Raw genomic sequence first — 22,576 nt, forward strand, 5'->3', positions numbered from 1 at the left:
CTGGCACTCCTGAGTTTCCTGCTTCATAACTTGCTTCAAGCATGCAAAGCATTGGTGTTGCATCCCTGAGTTTTCCGTCTTCTTTTTATCACGTTTCATAATTGCTTCCTAGGGTGGTTTTTGTGCTGTGTTTAATGCACTTAAATAAGAATGAGGCTGAGTCATAATTTGCTCTGCATGCAGGTTGGCGACTATGCGGTACCTCATGAAGATGTTCTTCCAGTGTTGTTTCCTGCACATATATAACCGACGATGGAATCACCAATGGAACTTACTTTCAATTGTAAAGAAGAAAACACCACAACTTTTAACTATCCTTCCAGTTACCTTGTTGCGCTTTTTCCGCTGAACTTGGACCCGATCCAGTGGTTTGTACGAGTAATTAAAACCTTTCCATCTGAGAAAACAGGAAAACAGTTGATCAACAAATCAATCATGAAAAAACAATAGAAAAGAATACTCATCATCAACATTATTCCAAAAAAGATGGGCATGTCCTTTTCTTCACTACTGAGCATTTACCAACAATACAAGGGGAAAAAGAGGAATCCGGAATGAACTGGTACCTTGAGAATATTGTACCTGGTGCTACACCCTTTTCAGATTGTCTGGAAAGTAAAGTTCCATAATTATTTGACTTCAGGACAAACCTTTAGTATAAAGTCCCTTCCACAGCATACTTAATTTAGGATTAAATGGATCTTATGGTTCTTCCAAGCTCCGCTTGCCCACTACTTTGTTACTACAGATAGGTTTCTCTTGTCAGAACACACTTTTAATACCCAATCTAGCTCCCCGACTTCTCAACAATGTCGTTAGTTTAGAAAGGTCCCCTTACTTGTGCAGCAGCTAGCTCTGGAGCAACAGCATGCTGTTATGCCCCTATGCAGACAGTTTCTTGGATTTGTTCGGATCGTGTCATACTTTGTACATTCTTGATTTGGCTCCAATTCAGTTTAGACGTTTTCGATCAACCTTAATTGTAAGTAAATCTAAATCTCTCAAAAAGATACAGAAGACCAAAGCAAGAGCAAATCTGTTGATCTGAACCATTGAATCTACTGACAGAAACAACTAAATTGTTTCATTACAGTTTACTTTTTGTGGATTTACTCTTTCCGATTTGCTATTGTTCATTTCAGACCACTTCTCATACTTCTGAGCATTATATGTATGATGATGCTCGTCACATACTAATGCTGTCTTTAGGTTTGAAAATAATGGCTCTATGGGTTGTGAAGTATAGGCAGTAGGAAGCCATTGTTAATGCTAGTTTGGCTAAGTATTATGAGGTTGAAATAACAACTACTGTAAAACTTGAATGGGACTGTGAATGGGAAAATTAGGAAATTGAACAACTACATTATCTCAAAGAATCCAGTCGAGAATTATAGTCTAGTTTTATCACGTGAAAAATTTAAAACTCGAACTCCTCTCTTGTTACAATTGAGTGAGGACTAATAGAATTTTGAGGAGATTAAGGTAATATGATAACACAATATCAATTATAATTAATCAGGGAAGATAAGTAAAATTTCTTGATATTTTCCAATTATCTCTAATAGGGTTTGTCTTGGTGAAGACATCAACAGTTTGGTCAACGGACGAAATGGAGACGAAGTCGAACAGTACCACGGACAAAGTGATATTGGATGAAATGACAATCTATTTTAATGTGCTTGATGTGTTCGTAGAAAACATCATTATGTGCTATTTGGATAGCACCGCGGTTGTCGCTATGAATGACTGTTGTGCTATTATGATGCTCTCCCGTCTTTCAGTAAACATTTATGTAGGATTCTCATCTACCTAATTTGACATGCTTCATGACAGTTCTCGATTGTATGCGAATCTATGTCGAGGGCACTGGGAATTGAAGGAATCAGATTCCTAAACATAATGCAAAAACGCGGAAAACGTGCCCATTCTATACTTGAATCACCGATCGAACGAAGCATATTACGTAAACGAACATACCTCTTTGCCACAGATTAAGTGCACCTATTGCAGCCTCGAGAAAGAAAGCGATCCTTCGATCGTCGAACGAGAGCCCTTTTTCCTTTTTGAGTGAGAGAGTTTCTTGTTTTCTCTTAAAATGAACCCACTCCAATTTTTGACAGAATGTACGTAACATGTCTGCCTCACAAATAACTGCCTCGGCGGTTATTTCTCTCTCATGGGCTCTTTCAAGATTAATGGGCTGGGTTTGGCCCAACATGGGCGGCCCAATGATCACAAAACCCATTATCTCCCACTCGCACATGGTGGGCTAAACATAATTCTCTCTTCTTTGCAATATTCATACTAGCAAATAATCCGTGCGACCAGCATACTTCGAGAGCTCGTTGCGATGCATCTGTTAGGAATACATAGCAGCTCAGATTGGGCATAACGTTTTCGAGTAGATATAGTATGCAGTACCCTAGATCAATCTGTCACATTTATATCTCTTTTTGATCTCTTTTAGTATCTTGTGTATTGTATTCACAACTATGATTTACTCAAGATCATAATTGGTCGACCTGTGAATACAAAAATAGAATATGACATCATAAATAAATTGATCTTCCTCTTTTCTTAAACCTTTCTATTTCAGTCCAGCTCGCTTTTCTAGAAATGCCCCATTAGATCGAATCATTCATGACCATTGGCAACACCCTAAGATAGCGAACACTGAATATAAACTTTGAGAATAAGTTAGAGTCGTGAGGGCACTGAATGAGGAACTCATATCCTCAAGAGTCTCACACGGCATTAAGTTGAGATCAAAAACTTTTGCCACTCTTATCGGTCGTCTCATGCATACGTAGTATGAAATACGTATTACGGTATTAACTCCTTTCCCATGGAGCGTATGTCTTTATATTCAATACCGTACAGATGATAGTTCAGACATACTCAATGTCTAAATTTGAATTCACGTATCTACTCTTCTAAAGAATCCATTAGAACTCACATCTGGCATCAAAGACAGATAAAGTAAAATATGTGGGCTATTTTACTTTCGGACGTAGTAAATGTTATGTCCTCATCTTAGCACTTAGCTAAGGCGACATTTATATTTTAAGCTTGAGCTCTCAATTATCACTTAGATAATAAGCTTAAAATTGTCTCATCTCTATTTATCACACAGTAAATAGAGGCGATTACTCGTATGAGTGGGTTAATCTTATCTGTCCGACATACTTTCTTAACACAATACACTAAGTATTAAGATGCATAAAAAAAATTCATAGGCATTAACAATGATATAACAATTTCATTTAAATGTGAACATTAAGGGAAATTACAATATTCAGTACATCAGCATCAACGCAGTCCTAGAGATTTTTACATGACCATTGAAAACATCTCTAGGAATTGGCTTCGTCATAGGATCTGCGATCATTCTATGCGTAGATATGTACTGCAAGTTCACATCTTTTCGTGCTACCATATCTTTAACAAAATTGAACTTGGTATCTATATGTTTGGTCTTGCCATGATATTTCGGATCCTTGGTGTATGCTATCGCTGCTTGGCTATCACAATTGACTAACAATGAGCTTGCAGCATGCTCAACAACACCTAAATGATCCAAAAATCTCTTAAGCCAAACTCCCTATTGTACTGCTGCTGACAACGCCATAAACTCGGCTTCCATGGTGGATAATGCTATACATGTTTGTTTCTTACTGCTCCAAGATATGGCGCCATTATTCAGTAAGTAAACAAATCCAGAGGTAGATTTCGTTTCATCTAAATCTCCTCCCCAATCAGTATCTGAGTAGCCTTCAAGTCGCAGATCCTTTCCTTGATAACTCAGAGAATAATCAGCAGTACCTTTTAGATACCTCATGATTCTTTTGACGGCTTTTCAATGTGCTTGACTTGGATTGGATTGGTATCTACTTACCATTCCAACTGCAAAACATATGTCAGGTCTTGTACACATCATATCGTACATTAAACTCCCAACAGCACTAGCATAAGGAACACGTTTCATTTGTTCCTTTTCTTGTGGAGTCTTAGGACACAACCTACGGCTCAATCCGTCACTTTTTGCAATAGGAGTATCCATGGGTTTACAGTCATGCATACAAAATCGTTCAAGAACTTTGTTGATATAAGTCTCTTGCGAAAGAGACAATAATCTCTTGGAACGATCTCTTGAAATCTTAACTCCAAGAATATATGCAGCTTCACCCATATCTTTCATCTCAAAATTGGACGATAACCAGCTCTTAACAGTATTAACCAACTCCATATTGCTTCCGGCAATCAATATATCATCAACATATAATGATAAGATCACAAATTGATCTTTGGATCCTTTGATATATACACAATGATCTTCATCAATTATTGTAAAATCATACGCCACTATGGCATTATGAAAACGTATATACTATTGTCTCGAACACTGCTTAAGGCCATATATCGATCTTAGAAGTCGACATACCTTTTGTTCTTGGCCTTTCATAATGAAGCCAACGGGTTGCTCCATGTAAATTTCTTCTTCTAATTCTTCATTTAGAAAAGCAGTCTTTACATCCGTTTGATGTAATTCAAGATCCATACTTGCCACTATTGCCGGAATAAGGCGAATTGAGGTAAATCTCACTACAGGAGAAAAAGTTTCTTCATAATCAATTCCTTCCTGTTGATTATACCCTTTCGCCACGAGGCGAGCTTTATATCTTTCTATTGAGCCATCGGATTTACGTTTTATTTTGAGAACCCATTTGTTCCCAATAGCTTTGCGTTCTTTCGGAAGATCAACCAATTCCCAAACTTGATTGGATTTCATTGACTCCATTTCTTCTTCCATTGCATCTATCTATTTTTTCTTACTAGGGCAATTTGGAGCCTCATTTACATTCCTTGGCTCATCTTCATCTTGTGGAGCGACCATGAAAGTTTCCCCTTCAATGTCAAAACGTCGTCGGGGAACACTTTTGCGACTTGTTCGCCGTACGGGAGATTGTACACGTGGTACATCACTCTCCATTACGCTCCCACTTGGATTAGATAATGAGGGCATCGTCTCATCAAACGATTGCAATTGAGATTGAGACGAATTTAATTCCTCATTTCTCACATTGCTCCCACTTAGACGATCTTCATCAATTTCATTATCATGATCCAAGGTTTCAAAAAGTGATAGTTCTCACCTATTTCGCCTTTTTTAGGAAACTCATTCTCTAAGAATGTGACATCTCGTGATTCAAATTCAGTAATACTCCCACTTTCTTGCTCACCTATAAACACATACCCTTTCGAGTGCTCTGAGTATCTAATAAAAATACTCTTCTTGCCTCTAGGACTCAGTTTCCCATACTTGTGAGAGGGCTCGTGAGTATAAGCAGCACAACCCCAAGGTTTAAGAAAACTTAAATCGGGTTTTCTACCTGTCCATAACTCATACGGAGTGGAAGTAACTGATTTAGAAGGCACACGGTTAAGTACATAGGCAGCAGTTAACAAAACATCACCCCAAAAGGTGATAGGTAAGTTAGCTTGTGCCATCATAGACCTAACCATTTCCAATAGGGTTCTGTTTCTCCTCTCGGCAACACCATTTTGTTGAGGAGTATATGGAATAGACAACTGTCTTTCTATTCCTTTTTCATCACATAAATTTCTGAACTCATCAGATAAATATTCTCGACCTCGATCGGATCTAAACGTTTTTATTTTCTTGTCTAATTGATTTTCTACTAAGTTCATAAATTTCTTGAAGCAACTCAATGCCTCAGATTTATGAGAAATCAAATAGACATCAAATAGACATATCCAAATTGAGTACAATCATCTATGAATGTGATGAAATACACAGCCCCATGCCTTGCTCTTACATTCATTGGACCACAGATGTCAGAATGGATTAGTTGCAAAGGAAACTCAGCTCTTGTACCCTTTCCAAATGGTTTCCTTATTGTTTTTCCCGACAGGCAATGCTCGCAAATAGACAAATCAACTTTTTCAATATTGCATAATAAGCCCTCTTTGGCTAATCTTTGCATTCGTTGTTGGCCAATATGACCAAGTCTAGCATGCCACACATTCACATCATTTTCATAAGAGTTGGAAGATGTAAATAGGGAATAACAAACGTTAACATCACCACAGTCAACATCTAGTACAATAAAACCATTTAGAAAGTATCCACAACCATAGTAATTCGTATTCAAATACAAATCAACACCACTATTATGGAAGTTCAAATTAAAACCAAGTTTAACCAACACTAATACAGACACTAAATTCCGACGAATCTCCGGAGCATATAATACGTCATGTAGGAACAATGTGCGTCCACCATGCATCATCAACTGGCAGGTGCCAATTCCTTTAACTTCAGCTTTGGAGTTGTTCCCTACATAGATCCATTTCGTTCCGGTCGGAACCCGTCGGAACTCCACGAAGGCATCTCTGTCCTTCGCTACATGGTCTGTTGCTCCCGAATCTACAGTCCACAAAGGATTAGACTCAGTTAAAAATACAGAACTTGACACATAGGCAAAGTTCTCAAGAATGCAAGGGGAGTTTACCTTCTTTGGCTCGCCACAATCGCGAGCGAAATGGCCTTTCTTGCTACAGTTGTAGCATTTCACCCTCGACATCTTCTTAACAAAAGAACGCTTTCCTTTGTCATGTTGATTAAATTTAGGTTTCTTACCCGAAGAACTTGCTCTCTTGCCTTTCCACTTCATGAACCTTTCGATGCGCTTGCGCTTGGAGCCTGAAGCCCCATGTGAGCTAGAACCAGCATAATAGATGTCGGTTTCTGGTTTCGCCGCCATGAGGCGATCCTCTTCTAACTCAAGATGGCGCATGGCATCTTCAAAGGTCTTGATGTTTTCATTATGGGTCAGGTGCACCTTCATGTGCTCCCAGCTTTGAGGCAAGGAACGGATCACTGCTTGCACTTGCTGTTCATCAGTTATAATGTGTCCAGCATCCTTCAGCTCAATGATCATGTTCAACATCTTTCTCAGGTGTTGTTTCATGGACTGACTATGAGATTTCTTATACGAGTCAAACCTTATAGTGAGCTGTCTCAGCTTGGTCACCGACGTATGACCAAATCTTGCTGCTAATGCTTCCCACATTTCCTTGGCATTCTCAAACCGCCTGAACTCTCGCATGATATCATTCTCCATGCTACTCAGCAACGTGATGTGAGCAGGCGAGTTCTTCCTCTTCCATACAGCAAATACATCTCTGTCTCTCTTATGCTGTGCAGTGTTCCCATCCTCAGGTTCTTCCATAAGTTGATTAAGAGCTTCTAGTGCTTCTTGTTCTTCTAGCACATATTGGATTTTCATGTTCCATATTTCATAATTTTCACCGTTCAATTTCTCTCCTTTGTTCAATTCAGCCACTATGTTCTTAGTTGCTGAAGCCATGGTATCTGAACATTTCAGACATATAGCACGAATTATTAATGCCACTCATTTATGCATCAATTTTACACAAACTAATTATATTAATGAGTAATTTCACATAGTTTTTAGATTCGAAAGTTCACTATGTTCCCAATCATCATCTAAAATCCTAATGTGAAATTATCGTTAATATAATCATTAAGGTAAAATTACGTTCTTTAAAGTTACTAAAACTTTTAGAACTCCCACTCAACCAGATAATACTAATAAGACAGATATTATAATAGAATAGTACCATAAACTATTCACAATAAAAAATATCCATCAACATTCATTCACTAAGTACTATTTACATAAGGAACGAATCTAGCATAGAAAAGAAACATGAACACCAACATGAACAGTACTATCCACCTAGGATATCTAAAACCGAACTAAAATAAAATAAAATCAACGGCTTATCAATTTCCTATACACAACGAAAGATTCATCAAAGGTCTTAGAAAAATCAATCTTCTTCTTTGGCAACCAATAAAAGACTGTCGGGTATCCCTTAGGCTTTTTCCATGGCGCATTCATTCTTTGCCAAGTTGTATTCATCCCTAGGGTCGAAATCTTTGTTACCTCAATCCTATAATATTCTCTCACAAAATCCATTGCAAGCTTTTTGTAGGCTGGGACCACGTTGACCTTCCATAGTTGATGCAACACCTTTTTCCATTCAGATGGAAGAGTGTTGATCAAAACATTCATCTTCTCATAGTCCGGCATACAATAACCTTTCCAGATGATTTTCTGTATCATCTCATTGACCTTGACCACGTGATCCTCCAAATTGCCATTTTCCCATCTATAGTTATCTAGTTCAGCTCTCAACTCTGAAAGTTTTGCCTTCTGTTCAGGCATCCTAGCCATAATAGGGGTTTGATATCTTCGTACCATCGTTCCTGCAACAAATGCAGAAAAACTCAAAGGATTACTTTTTAATCCATGATACAATATTGCAAGAAACACATTCTGCCCCCTTTCAGCACCATTTTTTTTTTCGGTGGTCAACGCCGGTTAACGGTCGTCAACACCGGTCAACGGTCAACGAATGACTGGGTCAGGTCAACGGGTCAGCAGGGTCGGGTCACGAGTCAGCAACCGGGTCGGATCGGACCAAACCCGATCATATCAGGCCTTCCGGACCGAGCCGGGCTTTTCGGCCCAAAAAAAAATAACCGGCGTGGCTGACGTTAGCATGATGTCAGCCACGCCCACACGCACACGCATGGCGTGTGCGGCGCATGTGCGCGGCGGTAACCGCTGCGCACGTGCGACGCACATGCCGGCGTAGCCGCTGCTTGCGGCGGCGCGTGGAGGCGCGTCCGGCCTCCCCCAGCGGTGTACCACCCGTCGTTTTGCTCGTCTCGACGAGTACTACGACCCTACGTCTTCAAAAATAAATTTTTACGCACGGAAATCGAGAAACGACCACGAACAGTACGGCCGGGTGTCGGTTTTTCGTACCCGAGCGTTCGTCGGCGCCGTTTCACGAATTCCGGTCATCAATCCGTGTTAAAAACATATTAAACGATCAGGAAACAAGAACACATGCTCTGATACCAATGAAGGAAACAGATTCCTAAACATAATGCAAAAACGCGGAAAACGTGCCCATTCTATACTTGAATCACCGATCGAACGAAGCATATTACGTAAACGAACATACCTCTTTGCCACAGATTAAGTGCACCTATTGCAGCCTCGAGAAAGAAAGCGATCCTTCGATCGTTGAGCGAGAGCTCTTTTTCCTTTTTGAGTGAGAGAGTTTCTTGTTTTCTCTTAGAATGAACCCACTCCAATTTTTGACAGAATGTACGTAACATGTGTGCCTCACAAATAACTACCTCACAAATAACTACCTCGGAGGTTATTTCTCTCTCATAGGCTCTTTCAAGATTAATGGGCTGGGTTTGGCCCAACATGGGCGGCCCAATGAGCACAAAACCCATCAGGAATGAATGGCAATTGATTTTTCAGGAAATAGTGCTTATATGGGCATACTCTGCCTGGCTAGATCATCGCCATTGATACCCGACCCAACCCAACCCGACCAGGCCGCTCCATGACAAAATATTAAACAAAGACATTTTTTTTATCAGGGTATAAACCAAAGACAGAGTAGTTGCTGCCTCATGCATTTGCTTCTGAGTAGGTCCACCTTCTCATGCATTATGACTTCGTGTTTCCGCTCCAATTTCTTCATGCGCATTGCAAGCGCACACGGATGGCAACTCTTGCTTCCCTATAGAAGAGCCGAGCCCCGTAACATATGGTCTCATATTCCGAAATAATACTACTTGAGATCAGAGGATAACAATGGCGGGTGTTTCGGACCCTCAGCCTGATAAGATTCTCAACTATCCACAAAATGGGGAACTGATATTTCTCTTTAGGAAGAAGTTGATAAGCTATGACTTTCAGAGAGCGTTGGTCCTCACGGCATTTTCGAGCTACCACCTAAGAAGTCTTCCGGGGCTGCTGCTCGATGTCATCACCGGGGATGGACTGATGGTCTGGTGTTACACACCAGCTATACACCGTGGTGTCGTGTTAAGAAGCCATCGAGATATGCCCAATTTCCAGTTCAAAAAATCTGGTTGGGACCAAATTGTTGCCGCGAATGGATTCCTCATTGGACAACTAATCGATTGCTGGGCTCTATATGATGCAGAGGATGGTCTGCATGGCAATTTGAGCTTTCTGATCCAACCGGTGCGAATCGAGTTAGTTCTCATGCAAATATACCATAACTTCTTGACTCGGTTGGTTTTTGTGCCGAGATATAATGCACTGTAATTCAAAATGAGGCTGAGTCATAATATGCTCTGCATGCAGGTTGGCGACTGTGGGGTACCTCATGAAGCTGCTTCTGGAGGAGCAGAAACATCAAGTGAAAGTTAAAGAGGATCAGCATTCTGAACAATGCTTAAGAAATATTCGACCCTAAGTGATAGATAGCTAGTTTTCTTTCTGTTCTCTCAGTTTTTATGGTCTTTAGAATGTGATGATAATTGAGCGATCATTCTCTTAAGAATTAGATAACTGACTCGCATCCCTGAGTTTCTTGCTTCTTAACTTGCTTCAAGTTAACGAATGATCATCCAGACACTAAATTCATGAATCATGACATGTGCCCGAATAGAAATAAAGTGCATGATTAGTGACATAACAAGCGGTTTAGGGTGTTCGCTGGTCAAGTTTTAATTTTGATCAAAGCGAAAACACTTTGCTCTTGAAATACCAAGAATTTAAACTTGAAATCTTAACGTCTGTGCACGTCTGAACGACTCATTGTTCAAATAGTCTAAAGCTCAAAGTCTCCTCAATTGGCTTCAGAAAAGTATTAGTCGCATATTGACTGTTGATCCTCCATTTAAATGAAACAAAGACATGTTCTGAGTGAGGATGTTACAAGCTAGAAAAAATCCGGTAAGAAAGCTCGTTCTTCTCGAGTCCGGACTTCAAGGAATGACACGCATATAGTATATATTTTCACTTGCCCTCGCAGCTTAATTAAAAGTACTAATAGTCGAAAGGTGTTGTTCAAATCCTAATCTTAGAAACATGAAGAACAATTTTTGTGAGGCGGAACAAGCGTAACTTGAATGATTCGAGCACGATCTGCTGCTTTGATATCGTACAGATATCATGTGAGACTATGTCAATACACAAAAGCTTTAAGCTACAAAAGATGATGTCTTGATAATCAAATACTATTGACATTTTGAAAACCTTGTACAACCTAAGAAGTTCAAGAATTCAACGGTAACAAGATATTTATACAGTAGCCAAAACTAATAACCGTGGCTTTTGTAAGAATTCAACCGTCCTAGGCATGTAAAATATAAATCAAAGCATCTCTTAGTTTGCTTCTGTTGGGGAGAACCAGGAAACAATTCATCAAGAACTAACCCAATACCAAAACAAAACCGACCAATAAACCCAGCAACAATCAGCAATATATTCCAGTAATACAACATTAAAGTGTGTAAATATAATGCTGAAATGATAAAGAGACAAATGCAACATCAAGATTTTACATGAAAAACCCAATGCAGGACAATCACAAACCATCTTAAAACTTCCACTAATCACGAAGAATAGTAGGATACACAAAAGTTTTTCTCTGGTCACACAAGCTCAACATCAATAATACAAAAATATTTTATCACCACGAAACTACAATTAAAGTAAGAAACCCTAATCGCGATTGGAGAAAACGAGAGACAATTTGGAGGAGGTTCTCAATAAACGAAGCTGATCAACTTGTAGCTCTCTGTCTCACGAATAATATAGTGAAATTTGAGCCAATTCCGATAACATTTAACCTTTGAATCGGGAACGCAAATCGCTATCCCTTTTCTTCTTATATGCGCACTCTTCTCGGTGCTCTCGCTCTCTCTCTCTCTCCCCTTCTCCCCGAGCAAGCTCCCTTCTTTCTTTCTTTTTTGCTTTCTGACTTTTCCTTTTCTTTTCTTGAAGGAAGAAAATAGATTCAAGGTTGTCTACTTCAAGAGAGATGCATGTTCTTTTTTCAACCACTTGCACAAGATTCATTCTTCTCTTTCATGTACTTCTCTTCCTCCTTTTGGAAGAATACTTCTTGAACTGTTTCTCCTTCTTGTTTGAGCGGTGACAAGAGGGATCCTCACGACCGCATTTGATTTGCAGGCCCAGCTTCTTGCAGGCTTTGTCAAGAGCTTTGGTGTTTTCTGTAAATTTTTTGAATGCATTCTTACGTAGGCATAACTCAGCATGAAAACTTTGTTTGATTTCTCCAAGCGATGCTTCAAGGGTTCTTCTATATTTGCTCTGGAAGAATTTGTGTACCATATTAACATTTAGCTTTGTTATGAAGGATAAGAAAACGGGCTTCAAAGCTGGGTCTCCAGCTAGGGCATAATATCTTTTGAAGTGCCTATCAAAATACTTTCTTCACAAGAACAGTATTTTCTTTCAAATAACTCTGTTCTTTTTTGCTTGAAGAGATCTTCTGGGTTGCCTATGAAATATAGATGAAAGATTCGTCAGCTGGTGGAAGGTTCATCCACCAATCTAACAGACTACTCGTAAATCTGCTAACAAATTCCAAAAGTATGTCAAAATGACCGACTTATGGATTCAACGATATGACATTCATCCAAGGATAGAACTCTTGCACTTGTCCATGTCATTTGTGATATGGAATATCATCTAGGGTAAATGAAAGCCTAGAGGTGCTGGGAGCATTGGAATTAGGCCGGTGCAGTATAGACAGACAAAATTATGGACGAATGCGTAGGTTTGCTTATGAATAAATGGAAGTTAGTACTTTATTTCAGTGAAAATTGAAACTTAATTTACTAATTTAGGGTTTGTTTTAGAATATTAATAGATTAACTAATATGGGCCGATCCGTCCGTCCGGTTACTTATGTGGAACTAGGAACCGGTTGGTTCCCGGGTTGGACCCGACCGACGCACACGCGTAGCCGTAGTGTAGCAAAAGGTTGTCCTAAAGCATCTTAGTGCACGTAAGAGGGGAATAAAGCAAACAATATATCATTATTTCCTTCCCATGTCCTCGTACAAAAAGGATCATTCTAATTCAAGCTAACAGAATAGACCTCATTATTGGTCCACAGCACAATTTGCGCCCTCTTGGGTGAGTAATTTCCATTTCGAATTGAGTCTTCTCACATAGGCTCACTCTACCTGGCAAGGTCATTGCAATTCGGATCCGACCCAACCCAACCCGATTAGGCCCGCTCTATAACAAAATATAGTGTATAAACCAAAGACACAGTAGTTGCTCAAGCTGCCTCATGCATTTGCTTCTGAGTCAGTCTACCTTCTCGTGCATTCTGATTTCGTGTTTCCACTCCGGCGTCTTCATGCACTATGCAAGCTCACACAGATGGCATCTCTTTCTTCCTTATAATAGAAGAGCCGAGCCCCCGTAACATATCATCTCATTTTCCGAAATAATACTACTTGAGAATTGAGTTCAGAGGATAACGATGGCGGGTGCTTCAAACCCTCAGCCTGATAAGATTCTCAACTACCCACAAAATGGGGCACTGACATTTCTCTTTAGGAAGAAGTTGTCAAACTATGACGTTACGAAAGGGTTGGTTCTCACGGTAATCTCCAGCTACCACCTAAGAAGTCTTCCGAGGCCGCTGCTTGATGTCGTCGCTGGGGATGGACTGATGGTGTGGTGTTACACACCAGCTATACACCATGACGTCGTACTAAGAAACCATCGAGATATGCCCGGTTTTCGGTTCCGGAAACCTGGTTGGGACCAAGTCATCGCCGCGAATGGATTCCTCATTGGACAAGAAATCGATTGCTGGTCTCTATATGATGCAGAGGATGGTCCGCATGGCACTTTGAGCTTTCTGATCCAACCGGTAAGAATCGAGTTAGTTCTCATGCAAGTATACCATTACAACTTGACTAGATTGGTTTTTGTGCCAAGATATAATGCACTGTAATTCAAAATGAGGCCGAGTCATACTATGCTCTGCGTGCAGGTTGGCGACTGTGGGGTACCTCATGAAGCTGCTGCTTCAGGAGGAGCAGAAACATCAAGTGAAAATTAAAGAGGATCAGCATTCTGAACATTGCTTAAGAAATATTCGACCCTAAATGACAGATTGCTAGTTTCCTTTCTGTTCTCTCAGTTTTTAGGTCTCTTGCTTTAGAATTTAACGATAATCGATTGCTAGTTTCCTTTCTGTTCTCTCGGTTTTTAGGTCTCCTGCTTTAGAATTTGATGATAAATTAAGCGATGATTCGCTTAAGAATTAGATAACTAATGCTTCAAGTTAACGAATGATCATCCAGACACTAAATTCATGAATCATGACACGTATCCGCATGGCCAGTGACATAACAACCAGCTAACTGGTTTAGGTGTTCGCTTGTCAAGCTTTAATTTCGATCATGGTGAAAACAATTTGGTCTTGAAATACCAAAAACACTTCATAAAAAGTCGCTTTTAAACTTGAAATCTTAACGTCTGTGCACGTCTGAACGACTCATTGTTCAAATAGTCTAAAGCTCAAAGTCCCCTCAATTGGCTTCAGAAAAAGACTATCCACTGTTGATCCTCCATTTGAATGAGACAAAGACGCATTCACTAGCTAGAAAATCCGGTAAGAAAGCTCTTTCTTCTGGAGTTCGGACTTCAAGGAATGACATGCATATACTATATATTCACTTGCCCTTGCAGCTGATACAAAATACTACGAATGGTCGAAGGTATGGATGATTGCCGAGCTTAATTAAAAGTGCTAGTGGCTGAAAGGTGCTGTTCAAATCCTAATCTTAGAAACGTGAAGAAAAATTTTTGTGAGGCAAAACACACGTAACTTGAAGATTCGAGCACTATCTGCTAATTTTACATCGTATAGATTCCACGAGAGACCATGTCAATACACAAAAGCTTTTAAGCTACAAAAGATGATGTCTAGATAGTCAAATACTTCAACAACAATAAGTATTGACATTTTGAAAACCTTGTACAACCTAATTTAACGGTAACAAGGGAATTTAGAAGTAGCCAAAACTAATGACCGGCGGTGGCTTTTAATAGATGGTCCAGGAGTATTCCTTCCGAAGCATCTCAACCGTTGAAGGCATGGAAAATATAACTCAAAGCAACTCTTAATTTGCTTCAACCTTTCTGCTTTTCCCATAAAAAACATGCCCTAGCTCACGTATTCCAAAAGCTGACGAAATTAACAAGAATGAGGTAGACAGGAATTGCAAACACATAAAGGATTACGCTGAGATTACCATTATAGCTCTTCCATTGTTTACAAGAAAAGTGAAAACAGAAAACAAGAAAGCATGTTTCGCACCAGGGCTACTCTTCATCAAACCTGATCTTCTTCGGTGCTGCCTGGGTGTCACCCACCTACAAATCAAGAGAACACAAACAATAATAAGCAGATCCTATGAAACCAACGCAAGTATCAATCAAGCAAAATCACACATCTCATCATAAAAAACCATGAAACCAAAGCATGAAACACTTAAAATATCCAAGTAAAAGAAAAGCAGTTGCTTCTTACAATATCTGGACATTCATAGTCGATACCAGCCTCCTCTATCTTTTTCCTTCTTTTTTTATCACGTTTCATAATTCCTTCGACCAACTTCTTATGTTCTTCCAATGTTCTTTCCTGCAAGTTATAACCGAAGATGGATTCACCGATGGGACGTACTATCATTCGTAAAAGATGAAAAAACCACAACTTTTAATTATTCTTCCAGCTACCTTGTTGTGCTGTTTCCGCTGAACTTGGACCCGATCCAGTGGTTTATATCGGTAATTAAAACCTTTCCATCTGAGTGAACAGGAAAGCAGGTGATCAGCAAATCAATCATGAAAAATCCCAACAAAAAGGAATACTAATGATTAACATTCTTTCAAGTAAGATGGGCATGTCTTTTCCTTCACTACCGAGGGTTTGCCGATGGTACACAGGAAAAAGAGGAATCCGGAAACAAAATAGTGCACAGAACTTACATTTTCGGATGAACATGCTCTGGAGGGATAAGATGAACCTGCAACAAGTGCTCAAACAGTAGATAATTATGCATAGTTTCAGCTACAATCTTTGCCACCTGCAAATAGGAAAAAGCAATTTTACTAATCATCCTATAGATGGGTCCATGAAGGCACCGAAAGATAAATGTAAATGTCCAGACAAGCCAAACCTCTGAAGACTCAAATTGAATGAAACCAAAATGCTTCGACTTTCCAGTCTGCAAGAAAACAAATCAAACACCAAGAGTATGTCAAAGTAGTCTTCATGCGGATGTAGATATATAATTGTGGAAAAGGCTTTCTAACGGTATCAAAGGCTGAAATAGAAAGCTTCCAGAAAGCAAAACTAGTAACAGCAAATGCAAAAAAATGATATCCTAAGGCTCTCGCAGCATCCTTCTTGGCACTATCACAGAAATGCCAAAGGAGCAAGCCTGATCATATTAGATTATCCTCGCTCACAAAGAATAACAGTCACAAGTTTCCAGAGCCTGACCCTCTTGTTCCTGGCAATTCTTAACCTCTTGATAGTACCAAACTGACTGAAGTAACCTGTAGTAAGCAAGCAATAAGGGCAAAGATGTGTTATCCCCTGACATCATCGACAGCTACAACATTCCTTTAAACAGTAGATGAGAGTGAGAACTACCTTCAATTTCCTTCTCATAGAAACCGTGCGGTATACGACCAATGTAAAGAACCGTCGAAGTACTCTGGGAAGGTTTCTCCTCGGGAAGCTTATGCCCCGGACCACCTTCCAATGGCTTCAATGCAAAAAGGAATCATTTTCATCGGAAAAAAAAACCCAGAGACATCAACTCACAAAGCATAAGCACAAGAAGAAAACAATTAAAGCCAAATTTTCGGCATACCAAGAAATCGACACCTTCCGTCTTACTGTTCGAAACCGCCGACCGCGTGGAAGCCTTCTTCAACGACTTCTTCATCGCCTTCTTGGCCTTCACCCCCATTCTCTGGAATCACAACACCAAAAAAAGCATCACTCTTCTCACATGGTGTGTCAGAAGTGGGTTGCCGTCACATCGTTTAAACAACAGAGAAAAGGACCAACGGCGTTCAGATGAGACCAGCACAGAGGTTAAACAACACGGTCGACCCGAGATTCGCAAACACCAGTTTCACGAGGTAAAAAGGCCCAAAAAAAAAACAGGGGGGGTTCAACTATGAAACCGAAAAGGGGGGGAACCCCCAGCTCGAGAGGCAAGCTGGACAAGGAGACGCAAACGATTCGAAAACGGACGATTCCGCCAAGAAGAACCGCCGCCTGAGTCTCGACTGAAACGTAACGAAGCAAGAACAAGACCGTACCTTAGCGACGCAGAGGAAGCAGCCGTGCACGGGCGCGCAGTCTCCGGCGCCGAGAGAGAGAGAGAGAGAGAGAGAGAGAGAGAGAGGAGGGGTGGCGGCGGCCTGGCGGGGGGCGAGCAGAGTTTGGCGGTGGGGGAGATGATTAGGGTTTTTTGGGTTGGAGGGAGGGTTTTTGGACTGTCTGTATCTATATATCTCGGGGGGAAAAATCAACCAAGAAAAAGTTACTTGACGCAAAATAGATTTGCCCTCTATTTTCTATAGTTTTTGCAGACTTCCAATGATTTTTTTAATTCAAATTTTGGAATAATAATCATTAACCATCCAAAAGATGATATTGATATTTAGATATAAAAAAAAAGTGCAATGTTTAAATAATACGTTATTATGTTTGTTTTCTATATAATAGATTATACCGCTTTTCATTTTTGAAATAGCTGATTTTATCCGTAACTATCCAAACAATCTATTTCATATGAACGGATAAACAAAAAAGTTATTTATGTAAGTGTAACTAAATGATCTCCTTTCTTCTTCTTTTTCTTTTTCTCAATGATTCGATGAATTGTCTTCTTAAGAAAAGAGGAAGGAAAGTCTTTCATCTTTCACAAGCTCATTTCTCGAGCTTAGGAGTGGCGCTTAAGCTGAAGCCTGACGACTCTTGTCAACACCGGACGAGGCCTCTGTGGCCCCCGACGACCGCCTGCTGGCCTAGATTCGAGGGAGGGGCGCTGGCCATTGGCAAGCCCAGACGACCTCTGTCGGCCCTTTTTGGCAATAGGCTGCGGTGGTAGCCACTTGCAAGGCCTTAATTCAAGTGTGTGTGTTTTTTTTTTTGTAGTTTTGTGTTTTTTGTCAAACTTTGAGCCTTTTCATTTTTATAATAGAATTTAGTTTATATTTCTTTTTAATTTTTGATATTTTCTAACATGGCGCTCGGTAGACGCCACATTGTCACCACTTGTCTTAAGAAGTAATAAGATACACGTCGGCATTTTCCGTTAACCTAGTTGGACGGAATTAATGAAAATGCCCAATTGAACTAACTTGATAAATCTTATCACTTGATTGCCCTTTTTCAAAATTTTAAAACTCAATTGCACTTTTATGATCAATTTTAGAACTTCCAGTACATTTATCTAGCATCATTTTTATATCCTTGCTAGCTATGGTTAAGAGCAACCTTTATGTATTGATTGAAATTTGTAGTAAGTTGTGGACCAAAAATAATCTCAGGAAAAATGTGACATAATCTCGCAATAGATATCTATTCGGATCGTTATGACTAGAAATCTACAAATAATGGCCCGGATGTTCAAGCCACCAAAACATTTCTTTTTCCGTACCTAAACAGCAACATATTCTTCAACATGACTGTATGTCACATAGGAGTATGATGTTCCAACAACGATTTCTCCAACATGGTAGGAAGGCTGTACATCGGAGATGAAGCTTCGACACCGCTGGACAATCCCCCCATATTTTAAAGACATTAAGACGGGCCTTCAACATCCTCAAAAGCTCCACTGCATCTTTTCCTTCCAAATGTCCCAACTATATACTGTAACAAGAAAGGTGTTCTCCCAACATTTGAAGCTCCATTTTCAATTGAACAGCAACTGCCCCATTTAACTTCCATAACTCCAGTGACTTTTTGGATTAATACGACCAAGCAGACACGAATTCTGCATCACTTCTGGAAGGAAACCATCAAAGTAAATCAATTTGCATCTTACCTGCATCTTGTTCAATATCCACGAATTCTTTCTCGCGTAGATTGCCGAGTGAAGTTCTAACCCTGGACAGTGCTTTCGTTTTTCCAAATGGGCGCTCAACATTACCCAGTAGGGAATACCATCTGTTAATTTGCATTTGCTGACCTCCCTATAAGTGTGCTTGACACTAGCCACTCATCTCCCCACAACCAAATGGCGCTATACATTCTACGTATTCAACATTCTAAAGCGAATGACAACTCCCACTTCTGGTTATCTGCAGTGATGGAAACAATTCCTTCTCAAAGGTTTTTGTTCAACAACCTGCAGATCAGCAAATGAAGTCTGTAATTTATATCGATGTTCATCACGTCAGGGAGAGAAGAACTTTCTGGGCAAAAAACAAGCAACAGACAGATTTCCAAAAGCGAGTGAGTCTTACGACATCAGTAGTCCAAAGACAACCACCATAGGTGATAATTAGTCTCCATCTCGAAACCACAGCAGCCTCTTCAAGTTATGTCTCCGAGTCATGGCAAGGTCGGTTCACTGTATCTCGAAAATCACACTCATACACCAACAAACTCATTGACCCTTAGAACCAGCACTGCTAAAATAACGAACCAACGGCTCTCGGAAATGAGGGTTCAAGGACGATAACCAAGGGCAAAATTTGTTGAGAAAAACTATTAAGCTCTTACTGCGTGCCAAAGGTGCAGTCATCTTTTCTTCAACTATGCTTGACGGGAATGATTTGAAAACTTCTTATTTTCTCCTAGAGTAAACTTGCATTTACCTAGGCCTTCAGATTTTCCTAATGGAGTCCATGTAAGCACCGGAAAGTATCGAGTTCAGCTTCATGATAAACGAAACATCATACCCAGAACAATCCCTAATAGATGTCACTGTGGCAATAACCACAAAATTTTCCCCATTCCCCACATCAATTTCATACAGATCATGAAAGACAGCCCTCACTTCGTTAATCATTGTTTCATAAAAAAACCTATTAGGAGGAATCACATTAATTACAAGAATTCCAAACGCGCAAAGGAGTGATCTGGCAGCCAGCAGAACAGACTTCCTCACAAATTCTAGAGGTGGAGCTACCAATCCAGTTCTGACATCACTTGAGTCCAAATCCACCATAATAACATCAAATTTACCATCAATACCATCAGCAACACTCAAATCACGACCATACTTGGCAACCAAAGTGCCCTCAGTTTTCCAGCTTGCAAGTCTTTCTATCAATTCTATTGCATCCCCAACTACAACACTCAAAAAGTCACCATCTTCAAGCCCAAAATACTGTTTCGCAACCCTCAAAACCACCTCATCAACATCTACTCCCAAGACCTCAAAACCCAATTGACCCCTTAAGAAAGCAAGCAAAGCACCACCACCGACACCAGCACAAAATGCTTTCGGCCTCAACCCCTTCCGAATCTGTTCATCGATGTGAAAACCAATCAATGATAGACTCGCCACCATGGGAGCCAAATATGGATGCACCAACACTCTAGCATCAATTCTGAATTGCATTTCCCCGATTGCCAAGCATCTCCCTGTCTCACCACGATCCTCTCGTGGTACGACACGAACTTGAGTCTGAACCAAATTCGGCATTCTTTTGAACCTCAATCTCCTTCTAAACTCCCTCTCTCCGCATCCACTGCCCCTCTCTATCTCCACATCTTCAACTAACATTTCGCCAACAAACTCACCAATGCACGCTTCAAGTATCACACTAGCGACCAAATCATCTTCATAGCTTAAGAAAGTTACCTCCGGCATTCCGCTTTCGAAGCAAATCCTCGGAGACAGAGCCAGAACCAGAGGCTTCAAGCTCTCTTCGAGACCCTCCCTACGCGACCGATCGCGTTCCATCTGGCGGCGGAAACCGAGACCGGAACCGCCCCCATCGACTGGTTGCTCGCCGATGAGGATGAGGCGAGAGAGGCCGGGCGAGCCGAGGAGGAGCTGGAGGTGGCCGGACTCGGTGGAGAAGATCCAGTCGCGCTCGCGATGGGAGGGGACGAGCATGGCGGCGACCCGGGGCGAGGCGGGCGGCCGGATGGGGGAGTCCAGGACGGCGACCCGGAGGAGGCGGTGGCCGGTGGCGGCGGAGGGAGAAGAAGGATCGGGGAATGTGAAGGCGACGAAGCGCGAAGGGACGAGGGTTTCGAAGGTGGACCTGTCCAGAGCCATTGGTGGTGTTCAGAACCAAAGTGGTTAGCGCCGTTGGCAAAACCAGATTTCTCTTTATTTATTGAAAACATAGTGTATTTGGAATTTTACATAAAAGATAAAAAAATATCAGGTTTTATATAATAATTCCAATCAGCTTAATTAGATTTTATCAATTTAGGCTCCGTTTATTTCGCGAAAAATAAATGATTTAAAAAATATTTTTCTTAAAAAAATCGCATAAATTACTTCAAATATTTAGTCAATAAAAATTCGGATCGCGTTTTTTCTATTCCTAATTTGGCTAAAAAGTTCCCTTGATGTCTTTTTTTGGTTTCTTCGCTTGCGGTCCGCGTTTTTTGATCTTCATCATTCTCTGTTTTTTTTTTTGTTGCAGTTAATCCTTCCACGCTTTTTGGTAAAACATGGTATCTTCTGGCGAATTGAGGATACAGAGCGCGAGAGTTGGAGAAGGAGTTACGGTTATAAGGTGGCCTTCGAGCTGCGATTTTTCGCTGAGGTATGTATCGTCGCACTTGAGGTTCGCATATGAGACGGAGAGGATCCATCTGTACGATCTGGTGGAGCCAATGCGGTACCTATTCATAAAGGTTGTCAAGCCGCGAGGTCTCGCCCACAATGACAACCCCTACGTGAAGATCCACACGTTGACTCACTGTGTCCATTCAAAGCCAGCGATTCACTGCCTCGGCAAGCCGACTGGCTCGTCGGGGTGGCATCAGTTCTGTACGCTTGGCCACAACAAGCTAAGTCGGCGAGCTCCACGCTGGAGATCTCTGGGACTCGTTGTCAGAGACCTTCCTCGGCGGCGTCTGCTTTGACCTCTCCAATTGAATGGTGAGCTTTGATCGAGCAGCGAATAGAAGAGAGGCACATGGCAGCCAAGTGGTTTGCGCTCGACAGCGGTGGCAGTGGAGGCAGGTCTTACTGCGGCAAATCGTATTCGAGGCTGTGCTTGGAAGGCGGTTATCACGTGCTTGACGAGGTGGCGCACGTGTTAAGTGACTTCCGGCTCGCTGCTGTCCTAGTCCACGTCTTGTCTTGTCTCCGGTGCTCGTGTGGTACCTGGATTTGATCTTGCGTACCGAGTTCTTTTACGTGTTCTTGATTGAAGTGGGGTACTATAGATTCAGGTGAGGATACCTGCCAGGATGGTCACCAGTTCTTCTGCACACCAGTTCTTCTTATGCCTGTTTGGATATTCCATGCTTACTTAAGTTTTGGAGCTTGTATAATGTGTCACAATGAAATTGCAAGATCACTCAAGCTACAAACAAGTCAATATATTCATTCTGATAGGATGTGCATCTTCTTTTGTATTTTGTTTTTACGCTTCTTCATAAGTAATGCTTCTCTATTGTT

At 40.8% G+C, this 22,576-nt stretch overlaps 4 protein-coding genes across 4 annotated transcripts; 2 read left to right on the forward strand and 2 right to left on the reverse strand.

Annotated features, from left to right (window-relative positions):
* The first annotated feature begins 9,703 nt into the window (after nt 1-9,703).
* LOC130137391 (uncharacterized) lies at nt 9,704-10,470 on the forward strand. Its single transcript, XM_056308410.1, has 2 exons — nt 9,704-10,130; nt 10,254-10,470. The coding sequence occupies exons 1-2, from the start codon at nt 9,735-9,737 to the stop codon at nt 10,317-10,319; spliced, it is 462 nt and encodes a 153-aa protein (XP_056164385.1). The 5' UTR covers nt 9,704-9,734; the 3' UTR covers nt 10,320-10,470.
* A 2,885-nt stretch (nt 10,471-13,355) lies between these two features.
* Nucleotides 13,356-14,137, forward strand: LOC130137390 (uncharacterized). The gene is made up of 2 exons (XM_056308409.1): nt 13,356-13,812; nt 13,936-14,137. The coding sequence occupies exons 1-2, from the start codon at nt 13,417-13,419 to the stop codon at nt 14,002-14,004; spliced, it is 465 nt and encodes a 154-aa protein (XP_056164384.1). The 5' UTR covers nt 13,356-13,416; the 3' UTR covers nt 14,005-14,137.
* A 1,032-nt stretch (nt 14,138-15,169) lies between these two features.
* Nucleotides 15,170-17,457, reverse strand: LOC115672998 (uncharacterized RNA-binding protein C1827.05c). Its single transcript, XM_056308407.1, has 9 exons — nt 17,289-17,457; nt 16,832-16,933; nt 16,609-16,723; nt 16,456-16,511; nt 16,130-16,177; nt 15,939-16,036; nt 15,687-15,756; nt 15,481-15,591; nt 15,170-15,323 (listed from the first exon to the last, which is right to left on the reverse strand). Exons 2-9 carry the CDS (start codon nt 16,928-16,930, stop codon nt 15,273-15,275), a joined length of 648 nt encoding a protein of 215 aa, XP_056164382.1. The 5' UTR covers nt 16,931-16,933; nt 17,289-17,457; the 3' UTR covers nt 15,170-15,272.
* A 1,126-nt stretch (nt 17,458-18,583) lies between these two features.
* LOC115663449 (uncharacterized) lies at nt 18,584-21,229 on the reverse strand. The gene is made up of 2 exons (XM_056308899.1): nt 19,446-21,229; nt 18,584-19,327 (listed from the first exon to the last, which is right to left on the reverse strand). The coding sequence occupies exon 1, from the start codon at nt 21,212-21,214 to the stop codon at nt 19,808-19,810; it is 1,407 nt and encodes a 468-aa protein (XP_056164874.1). The 5' UTR covers nt 21,215-21,229; the 3' UTR covers nt 18,584-19,327; nt 19,446-19,807.
* Nucleotides 21,230-22,576: the final 1,347 nt, after the last annotated feature.

This window comes from Syzygium oleosum, unplaced genomic scaffold, assembly GCF_021117445.2.
Source record: "Syzygium oleosum isolate NSW1041296 unplaced genomic scaffold, Sole_v2.1 Sole_v2.02, whole genome shotgun sequence".
Lineage (NCBI taxonomy): Eukaryota > Viridiplantae > Streptophyta > Magnoliopsida > Myrtales > Myrtaceae > Syzygium > Syzygium oleosum.

Coding starts and splice junctions, on each gene's coding strand:
- LOC130137390 (XM_056308409.1), top strand. CDS start 13,417: ATGGCGGGTGCTTCAAACCCTCAGCCTGATAAGATTCTCAACTACCCA. Junction 13,813..13,935: donor TGAGCTTTCTGATCCAACCG/GTAAGAATCGAG, acceptor CTCTGCGTGCAG/GTTGGCGACTGTGGGGTACC.
- LOC130137391 (XM_056308410.1), top strand. CDS start 9,735: ATGGCGGGTGTTTCGGACCCTCAGCCTGATAAGATTCTCAACTATCCA. Junction 10,131..10,253: donor TGAGCTTTCTGATCCAACCG/GTGCGAATCGAG, acceptor CTCTGCATGCAG/GTTGGCGACTGTGGGGTACC.
- LOC115663449 (XM_056308899.1), bottom strand. CDS start 21,214: ATGGCTCTGGACAGGTCCACCTTCGAAACCCTCGTCCCTTCGCGCTTC.
- LOC115672998 (XM_056308407.1), bottom strand. CDS start 16,930: ATGGGGGTGAAGGCCAAGAAGGCGATGAAGAAGTCGTTGAAGAAGGCT. Junction 16,178..16,455: donor GAATTGCCAGGAACAAGAGG/GTCAGGCTCTGG, acceptor GTTTTCTTGCAG/ACTGGAAAGTCGAAGCATTT. Junction 16,037..16,129: donor TTCAATTTGAGTCTTCAGAG/GTTTGGCTTGTC, acceptor TCCTATTTGCAG/GTGGCAAAGATTGTAGCTGA.